Source organism: Stigmatopora nigra, chromosome 15 (assembly GCF_051989575.1).
Source record: "Stigmatopora nigra isolate UIUO_SnigA chromosome 15, RoL_Snig_1.1, whole genome shotgun sequence".
In the NCBI taxonomy this organism is placed as follows: Eukaryota; Metazoa; Chordata; class Actinopteri; order Syngnathiformes; family Syngnathidae; genus Stigmatopora; species Stigmatopora nigra.
In genome coordinates, this window is record NC_135522.1 from 861058 (window position 1) to 882848 (window position 21791).

Here is a 21791-nt window from a genome sequence, read left to right on the forward strand (position 1 = left end):
CAAATGATGTTTTTTTATTTTTATTTTTCTCCAAGATGGCGCCGTCACGCGGAAGCCAGTGGCAGTAGCTGTGTCCACTCTTATTTGTTTTTGTGTGTGTTTTACAGCCCTTCTATCTTTTTTAAATGACATTTAAATACATCCCTTTTTACTTTGTACTTTATACTTTTTAATTTAATGATGAGTGATGAGTATGTTAATAATTGAGTCCTTTTTTCTGTTTCTTTTTCATATATACTGTTAACGGATGCACTTTTTTATATCGTATCCCATCTTGTGCTGACCCTCCGGCCCATCTGTCACATTTTTTTGCCCAAAAGTTTGCCCCCCCCCTGAACTAACCAATGACGGCACCCTGTTTTCTCTGCAGCATCATTCATTGTGCAATATCATAACTCCTTCCTTCTCCTACAGATGTATTTTTTTTTCTTCACAGACTTGTTGGACGTGTTTTTAATTAAAAGCCAGAGCTGCACTTTGGATGGCGGAGCAGAGGTCGCCGTGGCGCGGCTCCGTTGGTGGTTAAAGATTACTCGCCTTTGGTGATTACTCACTTAAAAGTGGTTTAACGGGTACGACCGAACTGGACTGCGAGCAGACCCCTGAGATTTCCTTGACGTTGGTTTGGCTTTTGGAAGAATGTTTTGGCTGATTTCTGTGGGGCGCATGGCTCCAGGCATCCGATGCACGCCTGGACTGGAACGCGGCGTGGGTTGGAATTCCGACTGGCTTCGGCGGGGAAGGCGGTAAGTTCTTCATTATGTCTTTATTCGTTTGAGAAAATAAGGCTTGTTTTCTTTAAAAAAACAACAACAACTATAGTTCATATAATTAAAAGACCATATGTAGTAGTAAGACCTTTTTCTTAAGAATTGACCATGTATAGCATGGGTTTTTTCCTTAAAAATGTATAGTCAGGCTTTTTCCCCATAAAAACGACCATGTATAGAAACGCTTTTATTCTTTAAAAAAATAACCATGTATACTAAGTTTTATTTTTTTCATTAAAAATGATCGACTATGTATAGCAAGGCATTTATTCTTTAAAAATTATATAAAATAACAATCATATATATATTAAGGCTCTATTTACAATAAAAATGAATGTAAAGCAAGGCTTTTATTCTCTAAAATACATAACCATGTACACTAGGGCTTTTTTCCAATAAAAAAATTACTATGTATAGCAAGGCTATGAAAAAAATGTATATAAAATAATAGCTATGTATTGCAAGGCTTTTTTTCTGAATAGGACCATATATAGTAAGAATTTTATTAAAGATTAACCACATAGTACGGCTTTAAAAAATAACATGTATATAAAAAAATAACCATGGTATAATAAGGCTATTTTCCCATAAAAATGACCATGTTTAAGAAGTATTTTATTCTTAAAGAAAAAATAATAACCATGTATACTAAGTATACTATATTCTAAGTCTTTTTTCCATTAAAAATGTCCATCTATACCCAAGCAAGTCTTTTATAAATTAACCATGTATAGCAAGGCTTCTAGTCTTTAAAAAAACATGTTCATAGAAAGGCCTTTTCCTTAAAAGAAAAACAATGAATAGAATGTAAAGATGTCTCGTCACGTTCTTGTGGATGGGCGTGTCTTGTCCGCGTGATTGTTCGAGTCTCCCCAGCTGCGTCTCGTTTGGCTCCTCCCCTTTCGGAAGTCACCCAAATGTTTGGATTGTCATCGAACGCGTTTGACACGTTGTTTTTGTACGTTTTTGCGGGAGGATTGTTTCCGTCTAAGTTGTTGTTTCCTGATCGTTGATGTAAGCCTACCCAGGTAAGTTTGCATATTGCATCTGTATTGTTATGATGCACTTCTAGCGTTATTTAAATCTTAATTTGTGCACCAGCACTGGTTTGCATGCTTCCTGCTACGGCTGGCACCCCGCTGGGCAATTGACCACATATAGTAAGACTTTATTTCTTTTTTAAAATGACCATCAGTTGTAAGGCTTTTTTTCTTTAAAAATGACCACGATGACCACACCCAATAAAAAAAACCCTAACCCAGGAGGGGCCTAACAGAAAATAATTGAGAAGCACTGCCCTAACCTAACCCTAACCCAAGCCTAACCCTAACCAAACGACATAGTATAGTAAGGCTTGTTTATGTTAAAAAACGACATAATATAGTCAGGCTTTTTATCGCCAAAAGCGACATAGTATAGTAAGGCATTTTTATGTTCAAAAACGACATAGTATAGTAAGGCTTTTTATCGCAAAAAACGATATAGTATAGTAAGGCTTTTTATCGCAAAAAACGACCTAGTATAGTAAGGCTTTTTATCGCAAAAAAATGACATAGTATAGTAAGGCTTTTTATCGCAAAAAAACGACATAGTATAGTAAGGCTTTTTATCGCAAAAAAATGACATAGTATAGTAAGGCTTTTTATCGCAAAAAAACAACATAGTATAGTAAGGCTTTTTATGGCCAAAAACGACATAGTATAGTAAGGCTTTTTATCGCAAAAAAACGACATAGTATAGTAAGGCTTTTTATCGCAAAAAAACGACATAGTATAGTAAGGCTTTTTATCGCAAAAAAACGACATAGTATAGTAAGGCTTTTTATCGCAAAAAAACGACATAGTATAGTAAGGCTTTTTTTCGCAAAAAAACGACATAGTATAGTAAGGCTTTTTATCGCAAAAAAAACGACATAGTATAGTATGGCTTTTTTTCGTCAAAAAACGACATAGTATAGTAAGGCTTTTTATTCGCAAAAAAACGACATAGTATAGTAAGGCTTTTTATCGCAAAAAAACGACATAGTATAGTAAGGCTTTTTATCGCAAAAAACTACATAGTATAGTAAGGCTTTTTTTCGTCAAAAAACGACATAGTATAGTAAGGCTTTTTATCGCAAAAAAACGACAAAGTATAGTAAGGCTTTTTATCGCAAAAAAACGACATAGTATAGTAAGGCTTTTTATGGCAAAAAACGACATAGTATAGTAAGGCTTTTTTTCGTCAAAAAACGACATAGTATAGTAAGGCTTTTTTCGTCAAAAAACGACATAGTATAGTAAGGCTTTTTATCGCAAAAAACGACATAGTATAGTAAGGCTTTTTTTCTTTAAAAAACGACATAGTATACTAAGGCTTTTTATCGCAAAAAACAACATAGTATAGTAAGGCTTTTTATGGCAAAAAACGACATAGTATAGTAAGGCTTTTTATCGCAAAAAAACGACATAGTATAGTAAGACTTTTTATGGCAAAAAACGACATAGTATAGTAAGGCTTTTTATCACAAAAAAACGACATAGTATAGTAAGACTTTTTATGGCAAAAAACGACATAGTATAGTAAGGCTTTTTTTCGTCAAAAAACGACATAGTATAGTAAGGCTTTTTTCGTCAAAAAACGACATAGTATAGTAAGGCTTTTTTCGTCAAAAAACGACATAGTATAGTAAGGCTTTTTTTCGTCAAAAAACGACATAGTATAGTAAGGCTTTTTTTCGTCAAAAAACGACATAGTATAGTAAGGCTTTTTATCGGAAAAAAACGACATAGTATAGTAAGGCTTTTTATGGCAAAAAACGACATAGTATAGTAAGGCTTTTTATCGCAAAAAAACGACATAGTATAGTAAGTCTTTTTTTCGTCAAAAAACGACATAGTATAGTAAGGCTTTTTATTCGCCAAAAACGACATAGGCTTTTTAGCGCAAAAAACGACATAGTATAGTAAGGCTTTTTATCGCAAAAAAAACGACATAGTATAGTAAGGCTTTTTTTCGTCAAAAAACGACATAGTATAGTAAGGCTTTTTATCGGAAAAAAACGACATAGTATAGTAAGGCTTTTTATGGCAAAAAACGACATAGTATAGTAAGGCTTTTTATCGCAAAAAAACGACATAGTATAGTAAGGCTTTTTATCGCAAAAAACGACATAGTATAGTAAGGCTTTTTTTCGTCAAAAAACGACATAGTATAGTAAGTCTTTTTTTCGTCAAAAAACGACATAGTATAGTAAGGCTTTTTATCGCAAAAAACGACATAGTATAGTAAGGCTTTTTATCGCAAAAAAAACGACATAGTATAGTAAGGCTTTTTTTCGTCAAAAAACGACATAGTATAGTAAGGCTTTTTATCGGAAAAAAACGACATAGTATAGTAAGGCTTTATTATGTTCAAAAAACAACATAGTATAGTAAGGCTTTTTATGGCAAAAAACGACATAGTATAGTAAGGCTTTTTATCGGAAAAAAACGACATAGTATAGTAAGGCTTTTTATCGGAAAAAAACGACATAGTATAGTAAGGCTTTTTATGGCAAAAAACGACATAGTATAGTAAGGCTTTTTATCGCAAAAAAACGACATAGTATAGTAAGGCTTTTTATCGCAAAAAAACGACATAGTATAGTAAGGCTTTTTATCGGAAAAAAACGACATAGTATAGTAAGGCTTTTTTTCGTCAAAAAACGACATAGTATAGTAAGGCTTTTTATCGGAAAAAAACGACATAGTATAGTAAGGCTTTTTATCGGAAAAAAACGACATAGTATAGTAAGGCTTTTTATGGCAAAAAACGACATAGTATAGTAAGGCTTTTTATCGCAAAAAAACGACATAGTATAGTAAGGCTTTTTATCGCAAAAAACGACATAGTATAGTAAGGCTTTTTTTCGTCAAAAAACGACATAGTATAGTAAGTCTTTTTTTCGTCAAAAAACGACATAGTATAGTAAGGCTTTTTATCGCAAAAAACGACATAGTATAGTAAGGCTTTTTATCGCAAAAAAAACGACATAGTATAGTAAGGCTTTTTTTCGTCAAAAAACGACATAGTATAGTAAGGCTTTTTATCGGAAAAAAACGACATAGTATAGTAAGGCTTTATTATGTTCAAAAAACAACATAGTATAGTAAGGCTTTTTATGGCAAAAAACGACATAGTATAGTAAGGCTTTTTATCGCAAAAAAACGACATAGTATAGTAAGGCTTTTTATCGGAAAAAAACGACATAGTATAGTAAGGCTTTTTATCGGAAAAAAACGACATAGTATAGTAAGGCTTTTTATGGCAAAAAACGACATAGTATAGTAAGGCTTTTTATCGCAAAAAAACGACATAGTATAGTAAGGCTTTTTATCGCAAAAAAACGACATAGTATAGTAAGGCTTTTTATCGGAAAAAAACGACATAGTATAGTAAGGCTTTTTTTCGTCAAAAAACGACATAGTATAGTAAGGCTTTTTATCGGAAAAAAACGACATAGTATAGTAAGGCTTTTTATCGGAAAAAAACGACATAGTATAGTAAGGCTTTTTATGGCAAAAAACGACATAGTATAGTAAGGCTTTTTATCGCAAAAAAACGACATAGTATAGTAAGGCTTTTTATCGCAAAAAACGACATAGTATAGTAAGGCTTTTTTTCGTCAAAAAACGACATAGTATAGTAAGTCTTTTTTTCGTCAAAAAACGACATAGTATAGTAAGGCTTTTTATCGCAAAAAACGACATAGTATAGTAAGGCTTTTTATCGCAAAAAAAACGACATAGTATAGTAAGGCTTTTTTTCGTCAAAAAACGACATAGTATAGTAAGGCTTTTTATCGGAAAAAAACGACATAGTATAGTAAGGCTTTATTATGTTCAAAAAACAACATAGTATAGTAAGGCTTTTTATGGCAAAAAACGACATAGTATAGTAAGGCTTTTTATCGGAAAAAAACGACATAGTATAGTAAGGCTTTTTATCGGAAAAAAACGACATAGTATAGTAAGGCTTTTTATGGCAAAAAACGACATAGTATAGTAAGGCTTTTTATCGCAAAAAAACGACATAGTATAGTAAGGCTTTTTATCGCAAAAAAACGACATAGTATAGTAAGGCTTTTTATCGGAAAAAAACGACATAGTATAGTAAGGCTTTTTTTCGTCAAAAAACGACATAGTATAGTAAGGCTTTTTATCGGAAAAAAACGACATAGTATAGTAAGGCTTTTTATCGGAAAAAAACGACATAGTATAGTAAGGCTTTTTATGGCAAAAAACGACATAGTATAGTAAGGCTTTTTATCGCAAAAAAACGACATAGTATAGTAAGGCTTTTTATCGCAAAAAACGACATAGTATAGTAAGGCTTTTTTTCGTCAAAAAACGACATAGTATAGTAAGTCTTTTTTTCGTCAAAAAACGACATAGTATAGTAAGGCTTTTTATCGCAAAAAACGACATAGTATAGTAAGGCTTTTTATCGCAAAAAAAACGACATAGTATAGTAAGGCTTTTTTTCGTCAAAAAACGACATAGTATAGTAAGGCTTTTTATCGGAAAAAAACGACATAGTATAGTAAGGCTTTATTATGTTCAAAAAACAACATAGTATAGTAAGGCTTTTTATGGCAAAAAACGACATAGTATAGTAAGGCTTTTTATCGCAAAAAAACGACATAGTATAGTAAGGCTTTTTATCGGAAAAAAACGACATAGTATAGTAAGGCTTTTTATCGGAAAAAAACGACATAGTATAGTAAGGCTTTTTATGGCAAAAAACGACATAGTATAGTAAGGCTTTTTATCGCAAAAAAACGACATAGTATAGTAAGGCTTTTTATCGCAAAAAAACGACATAGTATAGTAAGGCTTTTTATCGGAAAAAAACGACATAGTATAGTAAGGCTTTTTTTCGTCAAAAAACGACATAGTATAGTAAGGCTTTTTATCGGAAAAAAACGACATAGTATAGTAAGGCTTTTTATCGGAAAAAAACGACATAGTATAGTAAGGCTTTTTATGGCAAAAAACGACATAGTATAGTAAGGCTTTTTATCGCAAAAAAACGACATAGTATAGTAAGGCTTTTTATCGCAAAAAACGACATAGTATAGTAAGGCTTTTTTTCGTCAAAAAACGACATAGTATAGTAAGTCTTTTTTTCGTCAAAAAACGACATAGTATAGTAAGGCTTTTTATCGCAAAAAACGACATAGTATAGTAAGGCTTTTTATCGCAAAAAAAACGACATAGTATAGTAAGGCTTTTTTTCGTCAAAAAACGACATAGTATAGTAAGGCTTTTTATCGGAAAAAAACGACATAGTATAGTAAGGCTTTATTATGTTCAAAAAACAACATAGTATAGTAAGGCTTTTTATGGCAAAAAACGACATAGTATAGTAAGGCTTTTTATCGCAAAAAAACGACATAGTATAGTAAGGCTTTTTATCGCAAAAAAACGACATAGTATAGTAAGGCTTTTTATCGGAAAAAAACGACATAGTATAGTAAGGCTTTTTATGGCAAAAAACGACATAGTATAGTAAGGCTTTTTATCGCAAAAAAACGACATAGTATAGTAAGGCTTTTTATCGCAAAAAACGACATAGTATAGTAAGGCTTTTTTTCGTCAAAAAACGACATAGTATAGTAAGTCTTTTTTTCGTCAAAAAACGACATAGTATAGTAAGGCTTTTTATCGCAAAAAACGACATAGTATAGTAAGGCTTTTTATCGCAAAAAAAACGACATAGTATAGTAAGGCTTTTTTTCGTCAAAAAACGACATAGTATAGTAAGGCTTTTTATCGGAAAAAAACGACATAGTATAGTAAGGCTTTATTATGTTCAAAAAACAACATAGTATAGTAAGGCTTTTTATGGCAAAAAACGACATAGTATAGTAAGGCTTTTTATCGGAAAAAAACGACATAGTATAGTAAGGCTTTTTATCGGAAAAAAACGACATAGTATAGTAAGGCTTTTTATGGCAAAAAACGACATAGTATAGTAAGGCTTTTTATCGCAAAAAAACGACATAGTATAGTAAGGCTTTTTATCGCAAAAAAACGACATAGTATAGTAAGGCTTTTTATCGGAAAAAAACGACATAGTATAGTAAGGCTTTTTTTCGTCAAAAAACGACATAGTATAGTAAGGCTTTTTATCGGAAAAAAACGACATAGTATAGTAAGGCTTTTTATCGGAAAAAAACGACATAGTATAGTAAGGCTTTTTATGGCAAAAAACGACATAGTATAGTAAGGCTTTTTATCGCAAAAAAACGACATAGTATAGTAAGGCTTTTTATCGCAAAAAACGACATAGTATAGTAAGGCTTTTTTTCGTCAAAAAACGACATAGTATAGTAAGTCTTTTTTTCGTCAAAAAACGACATAGTATAGTAAGGCTTTTTATCGCAAAAAACGACATAGTATAGTAAGGCTTTTTATCGCAAAAAAAACGACATAGTATAGTAAGGCTTTTTTTCGTCAAAAAACGACATAGTATAGTAAGGCTTTTTATCGGAAAAAAACGACATAGTATAGTAAGGCTTTATTATGTTCAAAAAACAACATAGTATAGTAAGGCTTTTTATGGCAAAAAACGACATAGTATAGTAAGGCTTTTTATCGCAAAAAAACGACATAGTATAGTAAGGCTTTTTATCGGAAAAAAACGACATAGTATAGTAAGGCTTTTTATCGGAAAAAAACGACATAGTATAGTAAGGCTTTTTATGGCAAAAAACGACATAGTATAGTAAGGCTTTTTATCGCAAAAAAACGACATAGTATAGTAAGGCTTTTTATCGCAAAAAAACGACATAGTATAGTAAGGCTTTTTATCGGAAAAAAACGACATAGTATAGTAAGGCTTTTTTTCGTCAAAAAACGACATAGTATAGTAAGGCTTTTTATCGGAAAAAAACGACATAGTATAGTAAGGCTTTTTATCGGAAAAAAACGACATAGTATAGTAAGGCTTTTTATGGCAAAAAACGACATAGTATAGTAAGGCTTTTTATCGCAAAAAAACGACATAGTATAGTAAGGCTTTTTATCGCAAAAAACGACATAGTATAGTAAGGCTTTTTTTCGTCAAAAAACGACATAGTATAGTAAGTCTTTTTTTCGTCAAAAAACGACATAGTATAGTAAGGCTTTTTATCGCAAAAAACGACATAGTATAGTAAGGCTTTTTATCGCAAAAAAAACGACATAGTATAGTAAGGCTTTTTTTCGTCAAAAAACGACATAGTATAGTAAGGCTTTTTATCGGAAAAAAACGACATAGTATAGTAAGGCTTTATTATGTTCAAAAAACAACATAGTATAGTAAGGCTTTTTATGGCAAAAAACGACATAGTATAGTAAGGCTTTTTATCGGAAAAAAACGACATAGTATAGTAAGGCTTTTTATCGGAAAAAAACGACATAGTATAGTAAGGCTTTTTATGGCAAAAAACGACATAGTATAGTAAGGCTTTTTATCGCAAAAAAACGACATAGTATAGTAAGGCTTTTTATCGCAAAAAAACGACATAGTATAGTAAGGCTTTTTATCGGAAAAAAACGACATAGTATAGTAAGGCTTTTTTTCGTCAAAAAACGACATAGTATAGTAAGGCTTTTTATCGGAAAAAAACGACATAGTATAGTAAGGCTTTTTATCGGAAAAAAACGACATAGTATAGTAAGGCTTTTTATGGCAAAAAACGACATAGTATAGTAAGGCTTTTTATCGCAAAAAAACGACATAGTATAGTAAGGCTTTTTATCGCAAAAAACGACATAGTATAGTAAGGCTTTTTTTCGTCAAAAAACGACATAGTATAGTAAGTCTTTTTTTCGTCAAAAAACGACATAGTATAGTAAGGCTTTTTATCGCAAAAAACGACATAGTATAGTAAGGCTTTTTATCGCAAAAAAAACGACATAGTATAGTAAGGCTTTTTTTCGTCAAAAAACGACATAGTATAGTAAGGCTTTTTATCGGAAAAAAACGACATAGTATAGTAAGGCTTTATTATGTTCAAAAAACAACATAGTATAGTAAGGCTTTTTATGGCAAAAAACGACATAGTATAGTAAGGCTTTTTATCGCAAAAAAACGACATAGTATAGTAAGGCTTTTTATCGGAAAAAAACGACATAGTATAGTAAGGCTTTTTATCGGAAAAAAACGACATAGTATAGTAAGGCTTTTTATGGCAAAAAACGACATAGTATAGTAAGGCTTTTTATCGCAAAAAAACGACATAGTATAGTAAGGCTTTTTATCGCAAAAAAACGACATAGTATAGTAAGGCTTTTTATCGGAAAAAAACGACATAGTATAGTAAGGCTTTTTTTCGTCAAAAAACGACATAGTATAGTAAGGCTTTTTATCGGAAAAAAACGACATAGTATAGTAAGGCTTTTTATCGGAAAAAAACGACATAGTATAGTAAGGCTTTTTATGGCAAAAAACGACATAGTATAGTAAGGCTTTTTATCGCAAAAAAACGACATAGTATAGTAAGGCTTTTTATCGCAAAAAACGACATAGTATAGTAAGGCTTTTTTTCGTCAAAAAACGACATAGTATAGTAAGTCTTTTTTTCGTCAAAAAACGACATAGTATAGTAAGGCTTTTTATCGCAAAAAACGACATAGTATAGTAAGGCTTTTTATCGCAAAAAAAACGACATAGTATAGTAAGGCTTTTTTTCGTCAAAAAACGACATAGTATAGTAAGGCTTTTTATCGGAAAAAAACGACATAGTATAGTAAGGCTTTATTATGTTCAAAAAACAACATAGTATAGTAAGGCTTTTTATGGCAAAAAACGACATAGTATAGTAAGGCTTTTTATCGCAAAAAAACGACATAGTATAGTAAGGCTTTTTATCGCAAAAAAACGACATAGTATAGTAAGGCTTTTTATCGGAAAAAAACGACATAGTATAGTAAGGCTTTTTATGGCAAAAAACGACATAGTATAGTAAGGCTTTTTATCGCAAAAAAACGACATAGTATAGTAAGGCTTTTTATCGCAAAAAAACGACATAGTATAGTAAGGCTTTTTATCGGAAAAAAACGACATAGTATAGTAAGGCTTTTTTTCGTCAAAAAACGACATAGTATAGTAAGGCTTTTTATCGGAAAAAAACGACATAGTATAGTAAGGCTTTTTATCGGAAAAAAACGACATAGTATAGTAAGGCTTTTTATGGCAAAAAACGACATAGTATAGTAAGGCATTTTTATCTTCAAAAACGACATAGTATAGTAAGATATTTTTATCTTCAAAAACGACATAGTATAGTAAGGCATTTTTATCTTCAAAAACGACATAGTATAGTAAGGCTTTATTATGTTCAAAAAACAACATAGTATAGTAAGGCTTTTTATGGCCAAAAACGACATAGTATAGTAAGGCATTTTTATGTTCAAAAACCACATAGTTTAGTAAGGCTTTATTATGTTCAAAAAACAACATAGTATAGTAAGGCATTTTTTATGTTCAAAATGTCTACAGATGTCTTCACGTGGACCACCCTCCGTGCCGCCCCTCCTTGACGAACAGCTACGTCCACGGCGCATCCACCGTGTCTCTGCTCTCCGCCACGGTGGGCCAGACCCTGGAGAAGGCCGTGCACCGATGGCCCGAGCGCGAGGCCGTGGTCTTCCTCCAAGACGGCATCAGGAAAACCTTTGCAGAATTTCAGCGGGACGTGAGTCACATCCTCTCATCCATTGGTCTATTCTTTTATTAAAAACAAGTTTTTGCAGGTGGACGAGGCGGCGGCGGGTCTGCTGGCTCTGGGCCTGAAACGGGGCGACCGTCTGGGCCTTTGGGGTCCCAACACCTACCATTGGATCCTCTTCCAGTACGCCACAGCCAAGGCGGGAATCGTACAGGTGGGCCAACTTGAGCTGCTTTTATTTTGTAGGATAAACATGAGAAAAGTTATTTTTTTAGAGAATTTTTAGATGATTCCGTTGTTTTTTGTAGGTGTCTTTAAACCCGGCTTACCAGACGAAGGAAGTGGAGTTCACGTTAAGAAAGGTGCTCCTAACTTTTCTTCTTCTTTGGTTTTGGAGATGATTTTTTGAGTGACGCCAAGGGGGTGCTTGAGCCGCAGGTCCAATGCAAAGCCGTGCTGTGTCCGACCAATTTCAAGACGCAAAAATTTGGAGAAATGCTGCGACAGATCTGCCCGGAGATGGACGATGCTACGCCGGGTGACATCCGCAGTGCTAGGTGGAGTACGCACATTAATATTCATCATTTAGATTTCATTTTTTCATGATTTAAAATATAAAGTTTTGGTCATTAGGAGATAATTGTAGACCAGGGGTGGGTAAACTTTTTAGGCCCAGGGGGGCACATTGACAGATGGGTCAGCACAAGATAGGATACATATAAAAAAGTGCATCCGTTAACAGTACCTATGAAACGTAAACAAAAAGAAGGACTAAAGTATTAACATACTCGTCACTCATCCTTAAAGTATAAAGTACAAAGTCAAGTAAAAAATGAATTATTAAGAGATGAAAATGAGCGGCGGGTCAAAGGTCAACTTTAACGTATCGCAGGTTACCCCACCTTCGCTCGGTGATCTTGACGGACGGCCGCCAGGCGGGGACGCTACACGTGGACGACGTCTTCCAAGCGGCGGAGAGTCGGCACCACCGCCAGCTGAGTGAACTTCACGCCAAGCTGTCCTGCGACGACGCCATTAACATTCAATTCACCTCGGTGAGTCCGCCTTCATTTCGGAAGTGCCTGAAACATGACACAAGCCCCGCCCTCCTGCTTTTTCCAGGGTACCACCGGCGACCCCAAGGGCGTGACGCTGTCCCACCACAACGTGGTCAACAACGCCCACTTCCTGGGTCTACGAGCCGGATACGACTGGAGGGTGAGCTGGAGTCGAAACGCCGGCGTCGACGACCGACCTTTTCTGAAGGCCCGCCCACGTCGGCGCTCCCTCAGCCGGGGGTTCGAGTCTGCATGCCGGTCCCGCTGTACCACTGCTTCGGGTCGGTGGTGGGCGGCATGTGCATGGCTTCGCACGGCGTCACGTTGGTCTTCCCTTCCGCCGCCTACGACAGTCGGGCCAACCTGGAAGCCCTGCACAAGGAAAAGTAGGATTTACATTCGTATCTGTGACGTTAATGTATGTGGAATTGTAAAATAAGTGGACAATTATGAATTGATAAAGCAAAATTAAGGTGCTTGGACGTTTGGTCGCTGGTCAAATGCCGACAGAGAGTTAATATCTAAGTACTGTTTAACATCGAAGTACTGTTTAACATCGAAGTACTGTTTAACATTGAAGTACTGTTTAACATCAAAGTACTGTTTAACATTGAAGTACTGTTTAACATCAAAGTACTGTTTAACATTGAAGTACTGTTTAACACCGAAGTACTGTTTATCATCAAAGTACTGCTTCACATCAAAGTACTGCTTAACATCGAAGTACTGTTTAACATCGAAGTACTGTTTAACATCTAAGTACTGTTTAATATTTAAGTACTGTTTAACATCTAAGTACTGTTTAATATCGAAGTACGCATTTGTTTACATACCAAACATTTTCACTTGATACTCACATTTTACTTTGACCATTGTGATGACGGCCTTCTCCGAAAGGGTTAAACAAAGTGTCACTCATTTGTTTCCATAGGTGCACTTTCATCTACGGCACCCCCACCATGTTCGCGGACCTGCTGGGCTTGAGTGATCTGGAAAAGTACGATTTGTCATCAATGGAAGGAGGTGAGACCAAATGACAATCGCCCAGTTTTCCCAGTTTAAATAAATTTGACATCTCTGACCTGGCAGGCATCATGGCGGCGTCCCCTTGTGCACCCGAGTTGGTGGCCCAAGTCAGGGACAAGCTGCACGCCAAGGAGTTCATGGTGAGTCCTGGCGTCCTTGGCGTGGCGTCCCGCTGACACGGCACCCTCCATCAGATCGGCTACGGCACCACGGAGAACAGCCCGGTGACCTTCTTGGGTTTCCCGCTGGACAACGACAACCTCAAGCTGCATACGGTGGGATGCGTCATGCACCACGTGGAGGTAGGAAGGTCGGCAGGCACAATGTTATTTTTTACTCGCGTGACGTTTTCCCTATGCCGAAGGCCAAGGTGGTGGACGTGGACACGGGCGAGACGGTGCAGCTGGGAGCCACGGGGGAGCTGCTGATCCGGGGAAGCTGCGTCATGCAAGGCTACTGGGACGAGCCCGGCAAGACCCAGGAGGTGATGGGACCGGACCGCTGGTACAGGACTGGGTAAGTCCGCCGACACGGATCCCATGGTCAAAACGTTCTACTGGAACTCAGCACTGAAAAATAATGTATGTATACATACATATGTATGTATACATACATAAGCATGTATACATATATGTATACATAAATATATACATACATACGCTTGTATACATATATGTATACATAAATATATACATACATACGCTTGTATACATATCTATACATACATATGTATACATACATACATGTATACATACATACATGTATACATACATACATGTATACATACATACATGTATACATACTTACCTATGTATACATACATATATGTATATACTTACCTATGTATACATACATATATGTATATACTTACCTATGTATACATACATATATGTATATACTTACCTATGTATACATACATATATGTATATACTTACCTATGTATACATACATATGTGTATACTTACCTATGTATACATACATATATGTATACATACTTACCTATGTATACATACATATACATTACTGTATTTGCTGGCTTTTGTAATACTTTGTTGTGTTCACAGCGACGTGGCGAGCTTGAATGCGCTGGGCTACTGCTCCATCGAGGGTCGCATCAAGGACATGATCATCCGCGGGGGCGAAAACATCTACCCGGCTGAAATCGAGCGTTTCCTCTACACCTACAACAAAGTGCTCGACGTGCAGGTACAGTCGTTGCTGGACGCCAACATCAGACAGCTCTTGACCAAGCTGCGTTCAAGGTGGTCGGCGTGAAAGATGAACGTCTGGGGGAGCAAGTCTGCGCCTGCATCAAACTCAAGGAAGGACAAACGTGCACGGCTGAGGAAGTTAAAAGCTTCTGCAAAGGACAGGTGACCAATTGCCATCTTACTCATCATGGCTACCAATGATATAACTGAGTTAATTTTGTTTTCTTTTGCAGATTTCCCACTTCAAAATTCCTCATTACGTGGTTTTCGTGGACAGCTTTCCTATGACAGCATCCAGGAAGGTAAGACAATTTCTAACATTAAAGATAAGTGTAATTTAGGCTATATTAAGCTTCTTGTGCAGGCTAATTGACTGTAGTAGTAGTTGACTTGGACTAAATTGGACTTCATGTGTTACAGATCAAGAAAAACGCCCTAAAGGTGGACATGGAGAAACATTTGGGCCTTTAAGATGACCGCCAGCCGGCAAAGAAAAGACGCATCAACGCCGTGATGATGTCAATCTTTATTTATTTCCACAAAGTTAAAGTGATCCAACTTCCACAACACGTGCCATCCAGAAGAGGAACCAATAAATAAAAAGAAGTTTCCACGTGGACGAAGGTGAAGAAACCGTCGACAGAATATATTCCATGACCTTTCTTCATCAATACTGGACAGATTTTGCCTAGCCTTGAAAAAAATGAACTCTGGCGGACAATTTGAACAAATTAAACTAAGTAAAGAACACTTTTGGCCAATTGGTGTTGGATTTAAAGAGCCGGCTACATCACTGAGGTAAATTTTCCAGTTTCTTCACACACACACACTCACACTTGCAGGTATAAAAAAGACTCACTCCACACTTGGGCGCACTTTTGGCTTGGAACGATCAACATTCGCTTCAGTCTCGATTGCGACGGACGTGGAGTAACCCGAAGAAAAACTACGAAAAGACATCGCCACACTTGGGGGGGAGGGAGGAAAAAAATACTGCATTGTTGAGATAAGTTAACACGTCCCTTTTCTTTAAATAGATTACATTCTGAACAGGAGAAGACGTTGTCCAAGTGTGCAAATGGTGGGTTGCCAGGTCCGAATGGACCTTTTGTCGTTGACCGAAGAGGCGGAGTCTCACCTCGACGACAAGAAGAAGAAAGAAAAAATTTCGAGACATACCATCTCGTAAAGTCCTTTGTGCAAGCACACGATTGGCCATCACACCCGTAAGGGTAGGAGACCCGGCGGAGAGACGGTCCTAGACGTTAGGGTGCCGGAGTCTAGTCCATTGACGACGCCGCTGCGGGAAGAAGACGTCAGAGTTATCTCCCTGTTTTGTGAGTAGAGCCGACGATAAGAAGAAAGAATGTTTACCTTTTGTCAAAGTAGGTGGCGTGGATGGCGTGCGAGAACTTGGTGGCGTTACCGTTTTCAGCTTTTCTGGCCGTCTGGTCTTTGGCGATACTTCGACAGGCGGCCAGTTTGGACTCCAGAGCCTAGCGGTGGGAGAACAAGATGAATGGAACGTCGCTGGAGTAGATTTGGAGGTGGAGACTTACCCCGACTTTGCGGAGAAGATCTCCCACGATGTTGAGTGCCGACATTCGGGCCGAAGGCGTCAGGGATGAGTTGCCGCAACCGTTGAGCAGCGCTGGTGGTGGGAGACATTGACCACGTTAAATAAAGTAACTTTAACACTCGCTATATTCCTATTCAAGTATTTTTTAAATGAATATTTGCAGGCCAAAGTCATTGAACAATGCGCTAAACAGGTAAATGTTTGTTTGCTAACATTCTAGGTGCTACTCAAAAGATTGGATCTTATGTCCTAGTTGGGTTTATGGCGTACTACACTGAAGATGCCCATTCACGTCAGATCTTGGAAGGTAAGCAGAGTCGGGCTTGGTTAGTGCTAGGATGGAAGATGGTCTGGGGATAACAGGTGCTGTAAGCTCTTATACCTTTACCAAGGGCAATTAGCTCAAGTGGTAGATCTCAGATCTCTGTTAGATCCACTGCTAAGTGAGCACTCTACCACTTGAGCTAATCTCCCTTGGTAACATAAGAGCTTACAGCACCTGGTATTCCCAGACAGTCTCCCATCCAAGTACTAGTACCAGGTCCAACTCTGCTAACCTTCAGAGATCAGAGGTGATTGGGCATCTTCAGTGTCGTACGCCATAAACCCAACTAGGACATGGGATTCCATCTTCTGATCAGCACCTAGAATAACAGCCAAACTTTTACCTGTTAAGTGCACATTTTTCATTGAGTTTGGTCTGCAAACACATGTAATTGCTAATATGTATATGTGGATATATGTATGTATATACACACATATACATATATATACACACATATACATGTATATACATACATATACATGTATATACATACATATACATGTATATACATACATATACATGTATATACATACATATACATGTATATACATACATATACATGTATATACATACATATACATGTATATACATACATATACATGTATATACATACATATACATGTACATACATACATATACATGTACATACATACATACACATGTATATATATACATATACATGTATATATATATACATATACACGTATACATGTATACATATACACATATACATATACACATACATATACACATATACATATATACATATACATATATACATATACATATATACATATACATATATACATATACATATATACATATACATATATACATATACATATATACATATACATATATACACATATACACATATACATATATACACATATTCATATATACATGTATATACGTATACACATACACATATATACATATGTTATATATATGTATATGCATAAAAAGCAAGTGCCAACTGACCTTTGGGTGCCCCGAAAGGATGCTGTCCGTTTTGTCCCACCGGCGTGGCGGGTAGCGAAAGCGACGCTTGCACGGCCGAGTCGGCCTTGTCCGGATCGGGCGTAGGCGAGCTGGGCGCGGACATCCGCTCCGTGGTCCTGTCGCGGACCGCCAGTTCCTGTCGGAGGTCTGCGGACGAGAGTGGGACAGTCAGTCAAGTCAAGCTCTGGCATCCGTTTTTTGGTGCGGGGCGCGTTCATACCTCGCGCCTCGTCTTTGAGACGTTGCACCGACACCAGAAGCGACTCCTTCTCGTCCAGCTCGCTCTCCAGGAAGGCGTTTCTCTCGATGGCCTGGTTCAGGCGGCCCTCAAAGTCTTCCAGGGACACGATGGTGGCCCTGCGTGGAGGAAAAAATAAAAATGGCGTCAGCGCTGGAGGCTTGGTCTCGATCTGCAGCTTCCGAGACGGGCGGCCTTACCTCTTGGATCTCTCCAGGTCGTCGTTGGCTTGCTCCAGTTTGCGCACCGACTTATTGAGCTGATCCTTGACGTTTTGCGTCCGGCCCAGGTCGTCCTCCAGAGTGGAGATTTGCTCGTAGCTTTGGGCGTACTGCTTCTCCAGTTTTTCCTTGGGGAAAAAATATGGGAGAAAAATGTTTTTAATAAAATACATCATGGATTTTTGGCCTTGACTGCAAGTCTGCTGATTTTTTTACAATCTGCCGATGAGCCCAATCGAATTTAAGCCAGTCAAAATGGATTGGACGTCTCGTACAGTCAATTGAAGCCAATGAGTTAAGACCTAAAAAAAAAAAGTAAACCACTGGTGTCAAAGTAGAGGCCCGGGGGCCAAACTTGGCCCGTCGAATCATTTTGTGCGGCCCAAAAAAGTCAATCATGTTTGTCAATTCTGTTTTAGGATCAAATTATATGAAGAGTATATATGTCTATTAAATGTACTGGTTTTCCCCCTTTTAAATCGATCGTTGTAATTTTTCAATCCATTTTTATGTTTTTAGTTCAAAAATAATTTTGTAAAACCAATGCATATAATAAAAAGCATCCGATTTGTTAAACTTAATTCCGAGACTCTGAAAATATACTATCAGACCCGATTTCTGACCAGAAGCATCTTTACTCATCGATAGACGGTAATAGACGTCCAATCGGGTCGAACCTACAGGACCTGCAAGTCAAGATGTTTTGACCGTCAACATGCCCGACTCTAATTTGGGACCATGTGTGACATAACGGCGCGTGGCTTTGCCGTAATCCCCAGCGAGTCCAAATCCCCAATTAAGCCAAGTTGTGGTCGCTCGCGGTGGTGTCGGTCATTACCTTGAGGTTGTCGGCCTCGTTTCTAAGTCGCTCGTTTTCGCTCTGCAGTTCGCGGAGGCGGCGTTCGGCCTGGCTAAGTTGCGCCTCCAGCTCGGCCTCCAGTTCTTGACTGCCCTCTTGGAACTCCTGTAGCTCCTCGCGGGCGTCGAGGCAGCTACCCATGTAGAGGAGGAAAAAAATTATAAAAATTATAAATATATCTAAACAGTGATATAGAATCCATATATCATTTCATTGTCTAAAACAGGGCTGGGGAAAGTATTCCACATTTTTTCAGAATATAAGTTAAGTTAAACCACCATTTTTTTTTTAAATAAAAAACAAGGGAGGAAAAAAAAGTATAGTCTGATTTTTGATTGGACTAGAAACCAACCACTTTCAACCAAAACCCAAGACAGATTCAAATTTGTATACTTTTAAAAACCCTTTTAAGGTAAATAAGCCTAGTGGCCCACCAGGCTTATAAAACACCAACACATATTGAGGAATACAACATCTAAAGATCCCCCTGAAACAAATATACTAAAGTCAAGTGTGTTCCAAACAAGTTTAGCTCCACCCCCTCCATTAAAAGGTGCTAAAAAAAGATCAAGTCCAAGTTGGCTGGAAGGACGAAACGTCCCCCGAGCGGAGACGAAACGCGCCGTGAATGTGCAAGCGCAGTAACAGTGGCTCTTGTTGTTGTTGTGCCGTCAGCTGACACACACACAAATGAGTCAGCGGTGGGGAAAAGCGCTCCCGCATACCAGCGTCATCGAGGCTGCCAGGTCAGCACGCCACACATTATACACAAAAAAAGCATTTTGGGGGCCTACCACAAGTGTCAAAAACTATCATAGTAAAGAATCTTCAAAAATGACCCCCCCAAAAAAACAAGCTTTCAAGAAAATGTCAAATTTGGACCAACTTTTCCTCACAAACACCGTTTCAAAATGCTAGCTTAGTGGTTTGCCTTAAAAGGGAGTATATTTAAAGTCGTAGCGCAATGATGGAAAACGGCGTCATCAGCAAATTTGCTTGGGGCTCAGTTGGAACGTTTTCCTTTCAAAACAAAGGCAGTCGTCAAGGAATTCAATGGGTTTTCCCCTCCCGGAAAAAACTGCCGGGATTACGACATTCATTTTCACACAAAAAGCTTTTCATGTCTACACACGTGCGTACGATTTAATTAATAATTACCAATAAACGAGTCACTATGACGAAGGCTACTGTGGAATTGTATTAAAGATTGGACAGTCTTTCCTACCCAATTTTAACAAAGTTATGACATCTAAAACCAATTGTAACTATTTATAAGCAAGCGCTAAAATAATTGTAAACAAGCAAAAACTACACCACTGTCAGATATTTAAAAAATACTAACACTTGAACTGGGACAATACCGAAGCCACCCTAGTTTACAAAATCTTCCAACACTAAGCTCCTCCTCCACTACAAGATTTTCCACCAAAAAATGTCAACATATCAACAAGGGCTGGCTCTGGAGGTGACTGTGTAGTTCCCTTCAAAAACAATGCTAAATTAGCCAAAGCGCCTTCATATCTGAAACTCAATAGCAATTAGCATACGTCAACAAAGGTTCTTTAAATGCAATAAATTGAGCTCTCTTTAAATATCTTACATAATACATACAGTATATCTATTTTTTTTGCAATATGTGGGACATGTTTAGTTCTTACCTTTTCTTATACTTGAGCGCTTGCGATTTCCAGTAATCGACTTCTTCGTCCTTTGTGGAAAATTTGGGAATTATCTCTGCGTCCATGTCAGGATTTCCTGCACAAAAAAAATGCAGATGTTAAAAAACGTGGATTGTAACAACAAAAAAGTCCTAACCCAAAGTCTCCCGTCTAAACATTCCTCGGAAAAGTCGTCATACACATTTCCTGGAAACTGCCAGGAAAGCGAGAGGCCAAAATAACAGACCACCAAAATAAATAAAAGTCAATTCATCGAGGCTTAAAGGGTTATGCCCTAAATATTATTTTTTTTAAAAAAGAAAACCATAGCTGCTGTTTCCATAGAAACCCAGATGAAAGTAAGGTACCACTCCCCGGAAAGACATCTTTTAGCCAGCGTAACTACATTTTTCCTATTAAATATTCAGGTTTATTTAAATGGAAGCCAAATATTTACAAAACAACGCCTTTCACACAAATTGATGACGTGGATATATCGCGACATATCGCAACACTAATTCCCAAAAGGTTGACAGGTCCTAAATCGCCGTCATAGGCAAGACTCATGAGTCAACATATTCAGACAGTGATTTAGGAAGGGAGTGGTACTTTTTAAAACAATCTGAGAGTAAAAAGATAATATTTCACTGTACAGACTCGAGATCCAAACTCGTGTTTGTCAATAAGTAGACATTTATAGCTTTCTAGCTAATTTTAACATTCGTCAGGAGTGACGAGACAGGCGTCACACGGCGGCTAAATTTAGCCCCAATGCCGCTAGCCAGGGCGTATTTTTTTAGGAAACACCTTTAAAATAACATTGTCAGCGTTATAACATAAATCGGGTTATTGTTTTGAAGGCGAAAACGCAGAAATTTGATATTGATGGTTAAGCGTAGCTAGCAAAACGGCGATCGAGAGCGACAGAATCCACGAGGTTGAATTGTTTGGACAACGCAATTGTTATTAAAAAATCAAAAATAAGTGAGCATAAATACCTGCTCATGACAAATGGCTGTCAAATTGTAGGCTTGATTGTAACATCCGAACGTTTTCTTCTGCGGCCTTGCGAGTTGCTGCTGTTTCTCCTGCCGCTTGCTTCTAGTGTTTAGGAAATTGCCAACGCGTCCCCCGGAATCGACGTCATTCCAGCCGGAAGCGTACGT

The 21791-nt window shown here is 37.2% G+C and overlaps 2 protein-coding genes across 3 annotated transcripts; one reads left to right on the forward strand and one right to left on the reverse strand.

Annotated features, from left to right (window-relative positions):
- The first annotated feature begins 453 nt into the window (after positions 1–453).
- LOC144208448 (medium-chain acyl-CoA ligase ACSF2, mitochondrial-like) lies at positions 454–16443 on the forward strand. The gene is made up of 16 exons (XM_077734299.1): positions 454–746; positions 11280–11475; positions 11534–11662; positions 11757–11810; positions 11887–12005; positions 12341–12503; positions 12571–12666; positions 12741–12892; positions 13438–13529; positions 13596–13672; positions 13727–13834; positions 13897–14048; positions 14597–14738; positions 14795–14905; positions 14977–15045; positions 15164–16443. Exons 1-16 carry the CDS (start codon positions 640–642, stop codon positions 15212–15214), a joined length of 1818 nt encoding a protein of 605 aa, XP_077590425.1. The 5' UTR covers positions 454–639; the 3' UTR covers positions 15215–16443.
- LOC144208449 (nuclear distribution protein nudE-like 1-B) lies at positions 15258–21787 on the reverse strand. Of its 2 annotated transcripts, none has more exons than XM_077734301.1 (9): positions 21624–21787; positions 20626–20722; positions 18947–19100; positions 18088–18236; positions 17870–18006; positions 17629–17796; positions 16303–16394; positions 16118–16239; positions 15258–16043 (listed from the first exon to the last, which is right to left on the reverse strand). In XM_077734301.1, exons 2-9 carry the CDS (start codon positions 20709–20711, stop codon positions 15962–15964), a joined length of 990 nt encoding a protein of 329 aa, XP_077590427.1. In that variant the 5' UTR covers positions 20712–20722; positions 21624–21787; the 3' UTR covers positions 15258–15961. The 2 variants fall into 2 exon arrangements, with proteins under 2 accessions (XP_077590427.1, XP_077590426.1); XM_077734300.1 differs by having other exon boundaries at positions 16303–16397.
- Positions 21788–21791: the final 4 nt, after the last annotated feature.

Coding starts and splice junctions, on each gene's coding strand:
- LOC144208448 (XM_077734299.1), top strand. CDS start 640: ATGTTTTGGCTGATTTCTGTGGGGCGCATGGCTCCAGGCATCCGATGC. Junction 13,835..13,896: donor GCGTCATGCACCACGTGGAG/GTAGGAAGGTCG, acceptor CCTATGCCGAAG/GCCAAGGTGGTGGACGTGGA. Junction 14,906..14,976: donor AAAGCTTCTGCAAAGGACAG/GTGACCAATTGC, acceptor TTTCTTTTGCAG/ATTTCCCACTTCAAAATTCC.
- LOC144208449 (XM_077734300.1), bottom strand. CDS start 20,711: ATGGACGCAGAGATAATTCCCAAATTTTCCACAAAGGACGAAGAAGTC. Junction 19,101..20,625: donor GCGCTCAAGTATAAGAAAAG/GTAAGAACTAAA, acceptor CTACATGGGTAG/CTGCCTCGACGCCCGCGAGG. Junction 16,044..16,117: donor GCCACCTACTTTGACAAAAG/GTAAACATTCTT, acceptor TTCTTCCCGCAG/CGGCGTCGTCAATGGACTAG.